Source organism: Anguilla anguilla, chromosome 12, assembly GCF_013347855.1.
Source record: "Anguilla anguilla isolate fAngAng1 chromosome 12, fAngAng1.pri, whole genome shotgun sequence".
NCBI lineage: Eukaryota > Metazoa > Chordata > Actinopteri > Anguilliformes > Anguillidae > Anguilla > Anguilla anguilla.
In genome coordinates this window covers 20,025,783-20,043,313 of record NC_049212.1, presented here as the reverse complement: position 1 = coordinate 20,043,313, position 17,531 = coordinate 20,025,783, and the positions used below count along the sequence as shown (strand labels likewise).

The following is a 17,531-nucleotide window of genomic DNA, read 5'->3' as shown; positions in this document are numbered from 1 at the left end:
GGGTAATTTCTCATCCTAGATGAGCACTCTCAGGGCGACCATATGGTGTGTGTATACAGCAGACATTACGCAAAGAGAAGACGCTAACGGATTCCGACATGCTCATTAACATTTCCCGGTAAAGGCAGCAGGGATATCCTGCCTATATTGATCCGGTGATTTATTCCCCTGCCTATTCATGAGTAGTGCACACTATGACGGTCCCTGCCACAACTGACCTGTTTTATTCCCAGAAAGAGTACACGAAAGGGCAGCTGCTTGACCTGTATTTATCTTTACCTATTTATCTTTGAGAAGTTATTACTGACTATGGATTGGATCTGGCCCATTTTTAATACAGAAATTTCCCAGTCCTGTACATTGAAGTGCTTGCTTCATATGAGTCCTCAATCAGAAACATGTGCTCAGACTGAGATGAAAAACATGTGTTTGGTGGAAATAATGGGAAAAAGAACTTTATTGCCGTACTAATCATCTTCCTGCTGATAAGCAAAAATCAAAGAGCAGCTACCTTTTCATGGGAAAGAAACATACTGCTTAAAATATGCACTGGGGGGTGGAAGGGTGGGATACAAGAGGGATGTATGCACTCTCCCCTAGCTTGTTTTGGACTGCGTACGCTTATGTGGAATCTGTTTAAAATCAAGAGTCACTAATTTATTAGTGAACCAAACAGCTCTACTTCATCTTGGTCCATTGTTGCTGTATTCTTAAATTCTTTCATGACTCTCAAAAGAAGAAAATAGTTATTTTCTCTCACAGTGAAGCGGAATCCAAACATGGTCTTAGATAGCCTGCACAGGGGAACAGCAGCATGGACATGGTGGCTGCCATTGCCAGTTTTGTAGAGAGAGAGAAAGAGAGGGAGAAACAGAGCTAACAAGAGAGAGAGAGAGCCCGCAATCATTTCCACCTGGAAGTAAAGGCTTAGTGGAGTGTAGAGGATTTTATAATGTGGCTGACAATATTTTGTTCTTTTTATTTTTTTGCTTCCCAAAAGTAAAAAAAAATTAGTTGCAGGAGGTCTTAGAGTTATTTGCCCTCTGCACCATCTTGAAGACATTAGAAATGTCATTTTGGCAGTGACAAATCATGGCATTTTCTCCTGTGGACCATTCCACCAAAAGGAGGGAAAATAAATAAATAAATTGGCATCAAGTCGCAAGAATCACTTCTTTGTTTTTCCCAGTGCGTCTGGTGGTAACCAAACACACGTAGTTAAACAAAAGTGTTTTTTGCATATACAACTCTTTTTTTCAGTCTCTGGCTTACTCAATGCTGCTGCTTTGGCATAGAAGCATTGAGTATTTGCCTGAGTGCTTACGTCTGTCAGTATGTAGGTACTGTATGTATGTGAAAGCTGGTCCTGTCGTGGTCATGGTGTGGGGGAAACAGAAGGTGTTTTTGTAACTTAAATAGTTTTATCAATTGCCCATTGATCAGATATTTCATAGTCCGAGGTACTTGGTACTTGTTAGTCCTGATTGGTGAGTTTTAACGTGTGTTCTCGTGGGTCTGGTTCTCCAGGCATTGCTGGGTCCCCAAGGTCTTCCAGGTAAAGGACTCACTGCCCAAATTCGACTGACTCGGTACTTACTCATGGCAATAAGATGGTTCTCTCTATTTCCTGTAATCCTGTGTCATTTTCTGTCAGGAAGTGGTAAACTGCCCACCCAGGCCTCAACTCTCACTATTCTGACTCACCTGGACAAGCTTATAGAGACATTAAAAAATCATGTGTAAAAAAAAAAAAGAACACAACATATAAACTTCCTGTACCTTGCCCACACAAACACATGCTCACAAACATGTGTGTGCACACTCACTTAAACAGAGTCAAAGGTTCTCTGTAAACACGAATTTCCATAATATTTTGAGTCAACTTCTTGTCGCCACGGACCGCAATTACAGGAAACAGAGAAGGTTTATTGCAATATGGCATGTAAGCACTGAGGTTGATTTATCCGTTCCGAAGCAGACAGAGCAGTTTGTGCATCTCTTGTTAGCTCGAGTTATCGCCTGGCCTGGCGCCCCCCCTCGTTGCCGGCACGTGTGTTCTGCGGAACGGCCTCATGCCGTTCTGTTGCTGGGGCCGTTTCGTCCGCGTTCCAGCCTTGCAGTCCCTGCCGTTCAGCTCAGAATGCAGAGCTGTGGAGGGAGTTGTGCAAAGCAAAGAGGCCCCGGAGAATTCTCACACGGCTCCGGCAGCCAGCTTCGAGGGACCCCCGTGTCACGCGAAGCCCGCCGGAGTCCCGTGTGCCCGACGGCCACGAATCCTTCTCGCCTGAAACCCCAACCCCCCCCCCCCCCCCCCCCAACCTCCAGGAGTTCTCCAGGTCCAGGATTGTAAATCGCAGTGGGGGGGGCGACTCGTGTCTGGATTGTACACTCGCCTCTCCCCTTACATCCCTTCCTCCCAACGGGACCGGGACACAGAGGGTTAGAGCTGTTGGGGCACTTCCAGCAAGCACAGCGCCTGCCAGCGAGCATGGAGCACATTAGGAGTCTCAGAGTTTCTGAAGAATTTAACTGGAAGGGATGAAAGTATTTAAGGGAACGCTTTGTGCGAGAAGAAGTGGCAACCCCCCCCCCCCCCCCCCATGCAGATGGTCCCAGTTTGGTGGCCTCTGTGTTTCTGTGTGTTTCCGTTCCTGCTCAGGACAATGCCGTCTCACAGAATACACATTTCTGAGTTTGCCTCAATGCAGACACGGCGATATTCCAGGCCTACCAGCACTCTTTGCTTTCTTTCCCCTGTAATTTAGCATTTGACGGAGAATGCCCTTGTGGGTGAAATGGACCAAAACCAGTCAAGTCTCATGATCTGAAAGACAAACTGTAAAGCTTCCCTAAGGTCGCTTCATCACGTACCGTCACAAGTCTCCCAGCTAGATGTGAGCAGCATGTTTTCTTTAGTGTAAATCAAAGCCCTGCCACAGATTCCTGTATCAGATTAATGTAAACCTGTACGAATCAGAAACAGCCTGGAACCTCTTCCCTTGTGTAAAGCCCTTTAAATGGAGCGTCCCTGAAATATCATTTGTAACTGTATCCATTTTTTCCTCGCTTGACATATTTCTGCCTCTCAGCCCGGCTCAGGAGTTCAAAGTGAAGACGTGTGGTGTTTTGGGGGGAGGGTTTGGGGGCAGCAGTGAAAAATGGTGGCCATACGCACTTCCCGGATTACCATTCTGTCAGAATTTAGGAGTCGGAAAAGATCATTAATATCCATCTCACAGGGCCTGACAGAAGCATGTATGGCTGAATTATTTTAAGCTTCCAGCAATGTAGAAACCATGAACGTGGTGTAAAATACAGTGAAAAATGAGGAGTGTCACCCCCCCCCCCCACTCTTCCGCACACAGCCCACACACGTTTTCACCTAGGTTTGTAGGAGAGGACTGAAGTAACGGTGAGCTCTACGAGGAGCACTATACTGTTCATAGAGGAAAGGGGTCAGAGCTTTTGAGTCGTTTCGTTAACGTACCCATGAAAAGTAATTTCACAATCCGGATGTAGTACAAAGATTGTAGATTGTATGATTGTGTGAAAACAAGTTTTCATGAGAGGAATGAGGACCCCTGCAGTCGGTAATCATTTGTTGACTCGCACAACAGAATGAAACAAGGGTATGTTTTTCCTGGTGGAGGTCCATACTCTTTCCCAGCATTTAGGCTCACACAAAGGTAAAAAGTCCCTGGGCTGCACAAATTAGAAATTGAAAACTGATCTTTAATAGTCTGCTATTTATTATGATGTCATGAATCCCAGTAAAAAAAAAAATCAGAGCAAAGAAACTGAAGTGGGGCACAGGAGCGTCCCACGCAGGCTTTTTTTCCTTCCACTGCTCACAGTGTTGGCCCCCGGCCTTCTTCCGAAAAAGTGTGAAGGTAAAGCCAAATACCCCCCTGGCCAGCATGAGAACATTCATGTGACAGAAACTTCAAAGAGACACAAAATGGCACACAAATCAGGAAGATGTAAGCTTTCTACCACCAGTGTATACCCAATCAGTATTCCTAGTAGTATAACTGTAACAAATCATGATGTGTTGATTACGACCTGGAGTATGCTCTGTAATTTAGATGTACTGAGATCCAGCCTGATTATCAATCATGGTGTAATTTTCTCTGGTGTAGTCTGGTGTCTGGTGTAGAAAATATAGTACACTACCCTAAATAGACACTAACAAGAGCAATTACCCAAGCAGTTGGTTTAATAACAATACTATTTGTAGGTTTTAATACATTCTCTGTCCATATAGCTATTGCCTCAATTCCAGCTCGTTTTCATGTTGCATTTGTGGAGTACAGTATTTTCCTCCCTGAATCTTCCTCCCAGCTGAATCAAAAACAGTTACACTTATTGTAAAAGGATGTAGGATATTATAAGGCATAATTGATTTGGGGGCAAATTGCGATTTAGCGAGGTTGTGTCATTGCTTTTCAGTGGCACAACATTAGACGACAGTGCACAGGAAGACCATGCCACCACATATGAAAGATATTCATTAGATACATGGTACATGGTACATGGACTGCATTTATATAGCGCTTTTATCCAAAGCGCTTTACATGTGAAGGCTGTGTCAGATGTGAAGAGATTTTATAAGTTACATATGAATACCGTGTCAAAGACAGGCAAAATGACGCATGAGAGTTACACATGAAGACTGCGGGACCTTTACTGAAGTGTGTGCACATCCCCAAGATGTGTGTGAAAGGGTACTGGAACGATGACACTGAGAGCAGAAGTGTGTCTACGCGAAGGAGAAGTGCGGCTGACATGAGCAGTGATCCCAGGCGAAAGAGCAAAGCGGTTCCAGATGTGGCCTAATGTCAGGACTTCTGCTTCAACACAGGCCGCTCCTTATCCAGGAGTAAGTGGTCAAGAGGGACACAAATTGGGTCCAAAGAAAGGATTCATCACTGGATCTTAGGGGCCCCGTCTTGCTCACTGTCTGCGTTCGTGAGGCCAGCGGTACGCCGTGTCTCAGAACTCACACTTCACGTAATCATCAAAGGCAAACATGACCTCCTTTCACACTTCCCAGCATGCCGCAGGAGGGACTTGCCTCACCTCAGTAGGAAATTGCGGTGGTTGCGATTGGTTGAATGATGGAATGGCGCATTCCGTTCCAGGTTCCCCACTCATCTGCCTGCTCCATGCATGCTGGAAGCTGGAGGTTTAATGTGTCTGTAGGAGGAATGGCCTGTGGAGTGTGTGAAGTTATAACTGACTCTAGATAATGGTTTTTGGAAATGGAGAAAAAAAACAGATGTTTTTAGTCTCTCTAAATTCAGGGTGGGTAAGGGAGGCCTTATGCATTTCTGGATTCCATGCAAGCTTGTCTTTAACTTTTTCAGTAGCCCACTAATTTATGTAATCTGGCAATTTTGCTAGATTTATTGATAATCCCATGAATCACAGCTGATAACTGTTCTTCTGTCCCTAGACAAAAAGTTTTACTGTGGTCTAAATGTATGAGAGCTAATTAGCTAACTGAGCCAAGGTAATTGGTGGAAGCAAAAATCCGTATATAGACAAGCTCTGTTCTTTCTCTCTTTCTCTCTTCAGGATCTGGACAGTCTACAGAGGAACCTGGAGGAGGTGCGTTTCTTTGATCTGTTCGGCTACAGTGACGAGGAAGGAAGCTGGCTCTGCTTCATGTGTAATAATCCAGAGAAAGCCACAGGTAGACACGTCATGCTTAATTTTTGTAAATATGCCACATCCAATCTAAGACAAAGGTATGCATGTTAATATTGGCCACTAGTCTTTAAGGTGCAGTTACATTTTACCAGAAAGCATTCGTAGGTACGTCTCACCTTAATCCTGTGTGATATCACCTGTCCCCTGTAGAGATCATGGGTCATGGCATGTCAGCTAGTGAACTGTGGGTATTTTTTGTCTGGAATACTGCAAGGAAAGTGAACATATTAAGTACACTGTTTACATAGTAGAGTTCATTTGGAGCTACGAGACCCAAAAAGAGTGAAGGGCATGTGGACTCCAGATGTGCTGGCTTACAGACAGGCCTGCAGACAGATAAGAAAGTGGCAGACAGTGGAAATGAATGACACATTAAAAATACAATTCTGTCAAAATTCAAATAGACGCTGCTTCGTTAGCCCTGAATAGAAACATGTTGGCCCTTTGTTAGTTGCTGTGTATTATGAGATATCCATTTCTTTTGATCTTATAGAAGTTGAAGTCATACATTTTGAAGGTGAACAATGGGCTCAATGGGCTGCAGATTATTTTATTATATACTGTATAATCCACTACATCCCATCTTTAGATTTTTGCTTTCACAGGTCCAGAAATGATAAAAACTGCCAGTTTACTGGGATATCTATATGAAAATTGTATTCTCATCTTTGATTGGGTTTCATAATGCTGGGATTTTTAAAAATGTAATTGTAAACATAAAATTTTCTTCAGCATACCACAGTTTCAGCATAGTAGCACTGTATACTGTATTGGACTGCTGTATTCACGAATGCAACAGTATGGTTTCACCAGGGTTTCAAACCTGCAACTTGGTACCTCATCTCCCCAACAACAATGTTATTCCAGTGTTTACATGGTGTAAAATATGTATTCATAATTGCAGCTACATTATGTTATACTAACATACATACTGTAACTAATAGCAATAAGTACGGGCTTACATTACATTACTTCAAAAATTCATTTGGATATAGAGCTTCACTCACTAGGAGTGGCCAGGTTATCAGTACTTTACATTGGACCTTTATTATTACACATTTGTCACACGGAATGGTTTCAGATCTTTAAACTAAATATAATATTAGATAAAGGAAACCTGAATAAACACAAAACATATTTTTAAATTATTATTTAATTTATTTAATGATAAAAATTATCCTTAAACTTAATAACTGGTTGCACCAGCTTTAGCAGAAATAACTGCAACCGAACACTTCCTATAATTTGATATGAGTCTTTCACATCACTGTGGAGGAATTTTAGCCCACTCTTCTTTGCAGAACTGCTTTAATTCAGACAAATTGGTAGGTTTTCGAGCATGAACTGCTTTTTTCAGGTCCTGCCACAGCATCTCTACAGGGTTCAAATCAGGACATTGACTAGACAACTCGAAACTTTAATTTAGCGTCTTTTCAGCTATCTGCTAATGAGACTGGAATTCAGACCTAACTCGTCTTGGTGAACATGACCGCTAATAAATTATAAATAAAAAATAAATAAATCAAAGTCTGCAAAATAGATTTAGGTTCTATGAATTATGTACTATTTGCATTGGAAGACCTCCCTCGGTTGTTTTCCCACCATGCTTTTAATATTATTTTCTTGTTTTTTGCTTTTGGCATTGCTTCCTTACTGCCTCACATCCTTATTGCTATAAATTTTTGGTAATCCCACTGGCAAAGTCTGGTTAAGTCTGCACCAAAGTGGACTCGCGTGAAAGTCCATCTTGCAGACTTGATGAATTGTAGAATTGTGCAAATACTTTTTCACGGCACTGTATAAAGGCTGTCAAGTGCGTCATTTGCAGGCATAAGATTTGCAAGCCTTTGCCTTGACTGTTAGAGTTGGCTGGTTACCAAGCCCCACAAATCCCAGCAGCCACCACCCACGCACATTGTGCACAAAGCACACTTAAAGACTGCTGCCAACATGCTTTACTGTGTGAGATATCAAATTACATAAGAAAGCTGGACACAAACAGTCTAATTGGGTCAGTCTAATTAAAAAATCATTAATTAGACTGACCCAACAAACTTAAAATTAACACTAAAAATTCACTTAATGCTAATAAGACTTCAGTGTATTACACTATGTGGAAATTCTCAGTTAGGGTTTTTTTCTGAGCACATGTTATATGGCTTTCCTATAAACCAATATGTATCATTGGGACAGGCTCTGTACTGGGGTTGCTATCTTGGAATACTGTTCTTTATTGGTTTCTTCAACACAGATGGGTTTGCTGTTATTCCTATTTACTAGGTGCAGTTACCTTGGAGGAGGCATGAGAAGTGTGATCCACTCTCTAACCAAGCACAAACATGACAACCCACTCTCTAATCATCAAGCACAAACATCACAATCCACTCTCTAATCATCAAGCACAAACATCACAACCCACTCTCTAATCACCACAAAGTATGACCGTTGCTCTAATCACAAAGTAAAGTAAAAATGCCAAGATTAAGCCCTGAATATTGTTGGTTCAATCCCAATCAACAACCAGCATATATATTACATTACATTACAGGCATTTGGCAGAGGCTCTTATCCAGAGCGACGTACAATAAAGTGTATAACCATAACCAGGAACAAGTGTGTCGAAAACCCTAGAGAGAAGTACCGTTCCAAGTGCAGGGAACAACCGCACAGTTCAACTTGGACCCTGAAGGTTAAACTGATTAATACTAACACAAACGAGAACAGCAACAACGCAGTCTACGCAAAAATACAAGCAGTAGATAAGACGATATTTACACATACAAACCACTACAAAAATTGTTTATTTAATTTGAAGCTAGAAGGTGAAAATCTAGATCATTTTCAAAATACCTTTTGATCCATTTACTCCTACTTTTATCCCATCTGTCAGACTCTTTAGTGGCTTGACCTTCACACTTCTCATTCCCCTGCTGTAGACTGAAAAATGTTCTTAATTGCTGAAGAACATCAGTAAAAGCCACAGTCAACAGCAATGGCGCTGAGAAATGTGGAGCGTGCTGGGAACCTTTAGGTGACTTCATAAAGGACATTTTGTCTTTGCTAAGATGGTGAGAAAAAACTGCTGAGTTGGCATTCGAGACACGGTTATAAAGTATTGGCCCTGGTGTGTGATTCACAGGCGAGCCCTTCATTTGCTCTCTGGCTCCGCCTCCCTGGGGAAGTGTAGGGTTCGACCAGAAGTGCACAATTAAGTGGTCCATCGGGAGCTGGAGACCTGGACATCTCACCTAAGCCCTGGCTGAAGAGATAGAGGGGCTAGATGTATGTCTGTTCCTTAACTCCTTTTACAAATGGACTATTAAAAAAGTAGAGCAGAGAAACCAAATCCCTTTAGGTGCAGCACAATAAAATGGTTATTACGAAATAATAATCTACACCCATGAAAGCCTGGTGTTTTCTTTGGATGATTCAGGGTCTGCTTTGGCCCAGAAGTCAATAATCCACATTATGTTAACCCAGACCTAGTCCGTTCATTTGGCTGATGGATTGGTGAAAGCTTCCTCTGAAGATGAACAATGATCTTCATAATGAGAATGGAATTTTGTTGTTGTGAACTCAACAGAAGTCTCTGATGCAAAACAATTTATTAGTGCACTAATAATTTTTTTTAAAGAATGTAAAAACTACTGCCAACGCAGGAATAGAAGTGCCATTTTAACTACGAAAACAGGAGTTAATCATTAAAGCTACTTTTCCTGTCATCATAACATTTACATTTACGGTTTGCTGATTCAAATTGATTATTGAGACAGCTCCCTTGGTCCTAAACTGGTAGAGGCCTGGAGGAGTCTGTGTATGTAATGTTTTTGGTATTATAAACAGAAAATTGATTCAAAGGGCTAGATGAGCAGGGCAGGAAGCCCTTGAATCAACTGTGTTATAAACAATGTCTTGATGTTTGCATACGGTACATTCATGACTGAGTGAAACCCTGTAGTGTCAGGTCCAATTGAGTTGTATCTTGAACTGACAAAGTAAACTGCAATGCACTGGATATTAAGTTAAATATGGGCACCTTTATGAATAGACCCAAAAAATGATTAAGAGAGATTGACATTTAATCAGAAGACTGAGTAAAGGCCTTAAATCATTAAGAAATACAGCTTGTGTAATTCAATGAATTGGCTTGTTTGTTCTAGTAATCAAGAGCGTGGACAAAAGTAATTTGTATAATGCCACTCAGAGCCTAGCTTTGCTGCTGCTGTTGATTTTGGCTGCTTGCATTCCTTTTAGATGTACTAAGGTCGGATCAATGTTCAGTTCTTGATGTATTGAACACCAATCACCAATCAGTGTCAGTGTCTCCTAGACAAGAAGGGAGCAAAGCAACAGTTTGTGGTTCAACTCTTTCCCTGCCTCAGTTTCCTTCCGTTTACATAAAGAAATGTTATTAAAGTTGCCCCTCGCCATGTTTAAAATGCCCAGGACGTGACGCCTTAGTCTCACATAGTCAATCATTGTTCTGTCTCCTGGAACAGTTCCTCACTGCTTGGAAAACGTCTTGGCTTCAGGAAATTATCGTGGCAACTCGCACCCCTGTGTGTGAAGCAGACCGAACTTGTGAGTGTGTGTGTGCATGTGTGTGTGTGTGTGTCTGCATCTGTGTAGATTTCCTTCAATTGCCCTTAGGATCGGCACTCTTCTATGGAGTGACCAGAACACAGAAGAGCCCACAGGGGAGCCATAAGATGAATTAAAAAATAGGAGCTGTCACTTTTCACATGTTCACATGGGCGTCAGCAGGACCTTCTGAACATGTGCTCAACATTCAATTACATCCTCCCCCCCCACCCCCAAAGACAAGTCCCCCATCACCGCCCCTTCCCCAAATCTCTCTAGAAACCAGCGCCCCTAGAGTTTTTTGACAGATTGTTGAATTCCTTCCAACCAAGCATGAACAAGCTGAACTTTTCCTGTTAGATACTGTGCAGGATCTGATACGTCATATAGAAGTTGTACAGGACTTGATTTGTCTCTGCAGGGCTTGGAATATTCTTTGTTGCTCCCACTGTTTACACTGTTGCATGAACAGCAGAATGAATTCCCCGGTTTCCAGAAGTTTCGAAAAAGACTCCTCAATCTGCAAAAAAATATACCATCCAATCCTGACCTCTTTCTACCCCATGGTTCTGAAAGTGTAAGAAACCTTGGACGCATGCTGCGTTTGTGGAAGTCTACGGCCATTTGTACAATTTATTTGCCTTCCAAAAGTAGCAAATGTTCCTGTTCCCTTTGGACACAGTTGTTGTGAGAGCACTCAAAGCCTAGGATCACGTTACGTAAACAGCCCAGGAAGGGGTCTGGCTTTCATTCCGTTCAAAGATGCTGCGTGCTTCATTGTGGTTTTTACAAGGTGAGGGAGACAGGGATGATGTGGAATGTGACAGGTTTAAATGAGCTGCTGTTTCATGCTGTGGAAAGTTTCTGATCCTCACAGGCGCACAATTAAAAAGAGTCGCAATGCGGAGTAGTGGTTAGAGCCCTGGGCTCTGGACCTGAGGGTCACGGGCTGCAGTGCAGAGCAGTGGTCTGAGCGTCAGAGCGATATGAGGTCCGCGGTCTTGATTTTAATCGCCATCATAAAAAAATAAAACGAGAATGAATGTTACAGGACGCGTGTCCGACGTTGCCGTACATTCCGAGAGAGGCGAGTGAATGATGTCATGTGTAAAAGCGCTTGGCATGCGTTTGCTGTTAATAGCTCTGTGTGCTGGTGCACCCCGCGGGACCTTGGCGCACACGCCCCCACGTGAGCGCTAAAACCGGCCCGCGCCTGTGGAAGCCAGGGAATGGGTCCGCACGTGTAGCGCTGCCCAGCCCAACATTCCTCCAGCTCCGTGGCGTACAACACATCACAGTGACTTGTACTCTCACATGAATAATGTCAAAGGCAATTTTCACACGAAACACGGGCTACTGGTCGATGCTAACCGACAGTCAGGTTGTGCTCGCGGAGTATGAGGGAGAGGGAAAGGAAGCCTGGGCTATCTCATTGGAGCTTGGCCTGGTGGATTACTGTGGACTAGTCATGGTCTGCTGTGGCTGTCTGAGACCTGCTCCTGCAGCCTCCACAAAACATCGCTTTTAACATTAATATTGTGATAACATGTTCAAATGAAAGCGGTGGGTCACAAAAAGCACAACCTCTGTTTATAAGTTCTTTATAAATCAATAATGCTGTGCTCATAAAGGAGTTTGATTAATGTTATTAGGTTTTGCTGTGCAATCCAGTTCACAGTCAGAAATAAATCATGCAGCTTTGCAGTAATCACTAACTGGCAGCAGTTATGGACAGATGGACAGGGCCTTTTCATAGTTAATCCCAGAGGATGAAAGGGCAGTAGAAGATGAGACTTCAACCAGGACAATAGCTCTCTGTGCATTATTTTGGAAGAGACAGTCCCTCTTTTCCTGTTTAATTGGCAACAGTTAGTACCAGAGCTCTCCAAAAAGCAAACTGCACCCAGATTTAGGCCCAGCATGCCAAACCAATGTGAAAAAGGAAACAGGGGGCTTATTATCTAAAATCGGAAGTGACAGGCGCATTGCAGTGCACTCTGGGCCTCGCTGGGGTAGTAAATAATGTGAAGGAGATTTGGTCCTTTTCCTGCAGTTTCGTAATGGTCATTAACTCTTCGCTGTGGGCTGCAGGGCGATGTTTTGTTTTTGGTGCAGGGGGGGTTGGAGAGCTCAAGGAGATGGAGGTGGCAGGGGCCCAGTGGTGGGTGTGAGTGGACAGGATGCATCAGCACAGGGCATTCAGTGACTCAGTTCCTCTCTGTTCCCTGTGGCAGACCGGGCTGTGGGGTAGGGGGGATGGAGGCCCAGATGTAACTGAGATATTGTGACTGGTGTGTCACTTTGATGTGTTGGGCGTGCCTTTTTTGTGTGTCAGTGCATATGCTTAAGCAACACATACATTTAGGTTGCCGATTTTTTATGTAAACTTTTGAAGAAATGAACAACACTTGTATTGTCATCATTTTGGACAAGTGCCATTTTCCCAGTTCTTTGTCATTTGAAAAAATATATTCCTCCTACTTTTAGTTGTGAACCAAGAAGGCCAGCCATTGATCGAGGGCAAGCTGAAGGAGAAACAGGTGCGGTGGAAGTTCATCAAACGCTGGAAAACACGTTACTTCACCTTGGCCAGCAACCAGCTCCTCTTCCGAAAAGGAAAATCAGTAGGTATACATTTTGCTCTCTGAGGAGCACATGAAAGAAAGTGTTTTCAACCCTTGTCCTCAACAACACCCTATACTATATAATATATACCATTGCTCTTTGGCTCTTTGTAATTGAATCAGGATGGGTGTCTGTGGAATAATGGAAACCTCATCTCCCGATAAGGCATCATTTTTCTCCAGGGGATTAGCTGCAGCTAAACGTAATAATGTTGGTCCCGGTAAAGATCTTTGGGGAATTCCTACGGCCAAAATGCAATTGCAGAAACAACATGAGTCATTGTGTTTTAAAATGTTGGATAAAAATCAACATCCAAAAGCAGAGAATAAAAGAATGATGAATAAGCATTGTATATGTAACCGAGGCCATTGATGGCAGCTCACTATAAATTTAGTCTGAGGTCATTTAGCCTCCAAATCTAAAGCTATTGTGCAAGAGAAAATGTTCAGTCAAAACACCTGGAGGAAAACAGGCTAAGTTGAGGTTAGCTAGGCACCAGTGCACCCTGGTACCTTGCCAAACACAGCAAAACATTCCAGCTATCATAATAACTATTTCTTCTCATGGCTCACCACACAAGGAAATTAGATACATTACACTATTTTATTGTTCAGTATAAAAACTGTCTATATAGCCGTGTCTGTTTTTAAAATGCCGGAGAGGGTCATAATGGTAATTTCACTTAGCAGAACAAAGGGTCTTCGTTGTTAAACAAAATCATGTTTTTTAAACAATCTTTAGAGTAAGAAGTGAACCAATCTTCTGAGAACTGTGCATTGGTCAAGAAAATGAGAGATTTTATGGATTGAGGGCTTCACATTCTTTTAGGGCTTTAGGGAGATATTTACAGAGATGAAGAATTACCACCAAAACGAAGGGGCACCCCTGTGCTCCCACCACAGCCAGTACAACCCGATACATATCGCAGTCCTCCACTTGGCCAAGCATCCCTCTCCCTCTGCCGGGGTGATTGGTTGACGGTTTTCCTTCCTGTAAAAACCGCCACTTTGTGTCCGACTGACTCCTGATGTGGCCGAGCTTTAATCTTCCTGGTGCCCCTGAACTCCACCGGCCGGGGAAAAGCCTCACTCTGTCTCCATGGTTTCCAGCCCTTTGTCTTTTTTTGGGCTCTCTTCGTAATTGAGACCAGACAGTGGCCTGCGCCAGTCTACCTTCAGGGCTGTTTGGCACATCAGCAAAGCCTGCATGTGCAGTTTCAGCGAGACCCCCACTCCCCTGTCTCCCCTCCCATTCCCACCAACATGAACTGCCTCCCCCCCCCTCCTTTAAACCCCTCTGCCCTATACCCCCCTTCTGTGACAAGGCCTTGGTGTCTTTCAACTCTTCTGTAGCCATTCTGAATGTAAGAGTATACCATAATGAGCCCACACTAAAGGCTAACAGGATACAGGATACAGTTTGGTCTTTGGAGGTGCCTGGTAAAATGTTGGCTGGGGTCAAGGGGCTCAGATTTTAACATGGAAATAGTTCTAAGCCATCAGACCTAACAAAAGTAGATGGATGCAGCTTCCATGCAGAGTAAAACATTGACATAGCATCTCACAGGAATCTATCATACCTGTATTTTATAACATTATGGCATACATAGAAAAATAACCAGAACACTGGGGTGGGGGGCGGGGAGACATCATCGGGCCATCAGTGGAGTTTTGGCAAGCCTGTTTTAAAGCATCCCTGCTTTGCAGTCCTCCTATTTCCATCCCACTTCCTCCTTTCCCTGCAGAAGGAGGAGTTGGATGACAGCCCTATCGAGCTGAGCAAGGTGCAGAGCGTGAAGGTGGTGGCGAAGAAGAGGCGCGACCGCAGCCTGCCGCGGGCCTTCGAGATCTTCACCGACAGCAAGACGTACGTCCTTAAGGCGCAGGACGAGAAGCACGCCGAAGAATGGCTGCAGTACATCAACGTGGCCATGGCACAGGCCAAAGAGAGGGAGAACCGCGAGGCCACCACCTACCTGTGACCCAGCCAACGGCAGCACCCCCTGCCCCCTCCTGACCTCTTACCTGTGACCTTCAAGTGTGACCCCCCTCCACAACAGAACATCAAACTGTGAGTTCCTGGCCCGCCTTTGACCCAAATGCATCTGTTGGAATCCACGATCACCCCACACCTCACCACCTGAAATCCGACATATAACAGTAGCTCTGCAAAGACTCAGCTTACCTGTCACAACCAAACAAAAGCTGTGACTCAAAGGAGATCACGGGAACAAACCATCCATTGAGATGGACCACAATGCCCTGACTGTGTGACCATGACACCTGTGAGTCATCTATTGCACTGCTGCCAAGGGTGGAAACTGAAAAAAAGAAGATAACCAAAAGAACAAAGATAACCTAAAGAAGCAAATGCATTCCTGTTTTTCCAATTTACAGCAATACTGGTTCCACTGAAAACTGTGATGCGCCCAGCGAGAAGTGGTGTGGGAAATTAAGACCGTAAATTATCGCACTCTTTCTGAACTCTGCAAATACTGAGGAGTGAATGATAGCTCTTTAAGCTTAGCACAGTTTTCAAGCATATAGATTTTCTTGATTTAACACTGGAAAAGTTGTGATATATTTTTTCCATTCAAAAAAGTTAGCAAGGTCTGCTGGTATTAACTGTAATTTATCATACAAGAGCGATCTTCTGGAAATCTCTGAGGACCATGAAATGGTGAAAAGCAGAAATCCTAAACTTTGTTATTCTGATCAATATTTCGTAACCTCTGATTCTTTTGGGAATGCATCTCCACAGAAAAAACATGTTTACTGGCAAAGTTTTTCCTTAAGTTTCCATCAAAGAAAAGAACCATGTCAAACTGCTTCATTTTATGTTTTGTGATAGTGGGGATTTGCAGTGAAGCAGTTGAAGCAGCCATGATGGATAGCTCCAATAATATTTGTACTATATATATATATATATATATATATATATATATATATATATATGAACTTGAATATAATTTGAAACTTAAAAGACAGTATAAATATTTATGTACCAAAAGAGGATCGGTGCTCCCCTCTTGCCCTCTTGCTTGATGAAATAGTTAATTATAATTTAAGACAGTAGAGCATTGAAATAAACATTTTAACAGATTATCTCAAAGCATTACCCCCTACTACATGGGTGTAATAAACAATAGACAGTGTTGTGGGTGCCTATGGATGGTCTATACAATTATAAAATAAAACGTCACAGTAAAAAATAAATGCCTTACATAGAAGTCTATTTCCTCCATTGTGTTCCCACCCAATCAGTTTTATATTAAGTATTCATCAAATTCAAGCTGAAGTTTCCAGTAACCAAAGAAACCCTTTGAAATCTTATATAAATCTTACACAAAGCTATTTGGCCATGGTGGCAGAGAGCTCCAAGCGAGCACAAGAACATTTTCATGATGTGACATTATTTGTTTACTCACCAGACACCCTTATCCAGGGCGACTTGAAAAATTATTTCATTTGTTTTGTTTTGTATGCATTTTGTGGCTCATTTCCACAGTTGGGTTTTTACTGGGGCTATTGAAGTGAAAGTGCATCACCCAAGAGTGCAACAACAGTATCTCATCCGAGGTTTGATCCCATGGCTCCAGGTCCAGTCCAGGGCTCTGACCACTGCGCACCGCAGTGTCAGCTGCGCCATATTTGTGCTGCCACACAATTTAGTCAGGACGCAAGAATTCTGTGTGCTTTTCCGGGGCTGTCTGGGGCCGTAGCGCAGGAGTACTGTCCCAGACTCAATGTCTTGTTTCTCCAAATGATTTCAGATCCTCTGAGGTTCATGCAGAGCCAAAAGCTTCTTTTTAAAAATAATAATAATAAATTGCATGCATAGGCAGCTGTGTAAATATAATATATCTATTATACCCCCATCTGTAATGACACTTCATATTAGCGTTTGCCTTTAAGTTTGACATTACCAAATGTAATTTTCTAAAAACAGTTTTTTTTTCTTTGCTGCTCTCAAAAAATGGGACATTATGTCTGAAATCAATTAAACCAGGAACTGAGTGTTAGTCCACAGGAGGGGTGACCCTTCCTTATGTGCATACACTGGAACACATAAGCTCTGCAGTGGAGTTTAACATAACACAATGGGAGGTTTTGTGAAAATCACTTTAAATATGTTAGGAAAATGTACGTGGATATTTTGCTAAGAATCATAGCAAGTCAAAAGTATTAAGGCTTTATAAAATTCATTTTAGGCATTTAAATCATAGTTTAACATATTCATTAACTCTCGTCACATTGACTTTTAAAGGTAATTTTTTAACCGTATCAATTTTGTTTTTTTGCAGGTCAGTATTTATTTTTTCAAGCAACAGGCATGTTGAAACTTTAACCAAACTTGAAAAACTGTTAGCTACAGACCATTTTAGTCAAATGACTGTTCCAAAATATTGTAAGTAGAATTTTTATCAGATGTAATTTTCTTTAATGCTGGTTTCTTTAAAAACCTTTCATTTTTAAATGCAATTTTGTCTTTGTAGTCGTGATTTATACTTTTGCTTTGGTACTGGTTTCACTGCATGTACTGAGATTTGTAAAACCTATACTGTTTGCCTTTTTTTCTCCATTTTCTAGAAAAAATTAAACACATCAGAAAAA

General features: G+C 42.5%; 1 protein-coding gene across 2 annotated transcripts in view; it reads left to right on the top strand.

Annotated features, from left to right (window-relative positions):
- Positions 1 to 17,531, top strand: part of veph1 (ventricular zone expressed PH domain-containing 1) — a 66,292-nt gene extending 48,761 nt beyond the window's left edge. For both annotated transcript variants that reach the window (XM_035383741.1, XM_035383739.1), the window contains exons 12-14: positions 5,578 to 5,695; positions 12,781 to 12,917; positions 14,663 to 17,531. In XM_035383741.1, coding sequence (XP_035239632.1) covers positions 5,578 to 5,695; positions 12,781 to 12,917; positions 14,663 to 14,899 — 492 coding nt within the window. In that variant the 3' untranslated portion in view covers positions 14,900 to 17,531. The remainder of the gene's footprint in view (positions 1 to 5,577; positions 5,696 to 12,780; positions 12,918 to 14,662) is intronic.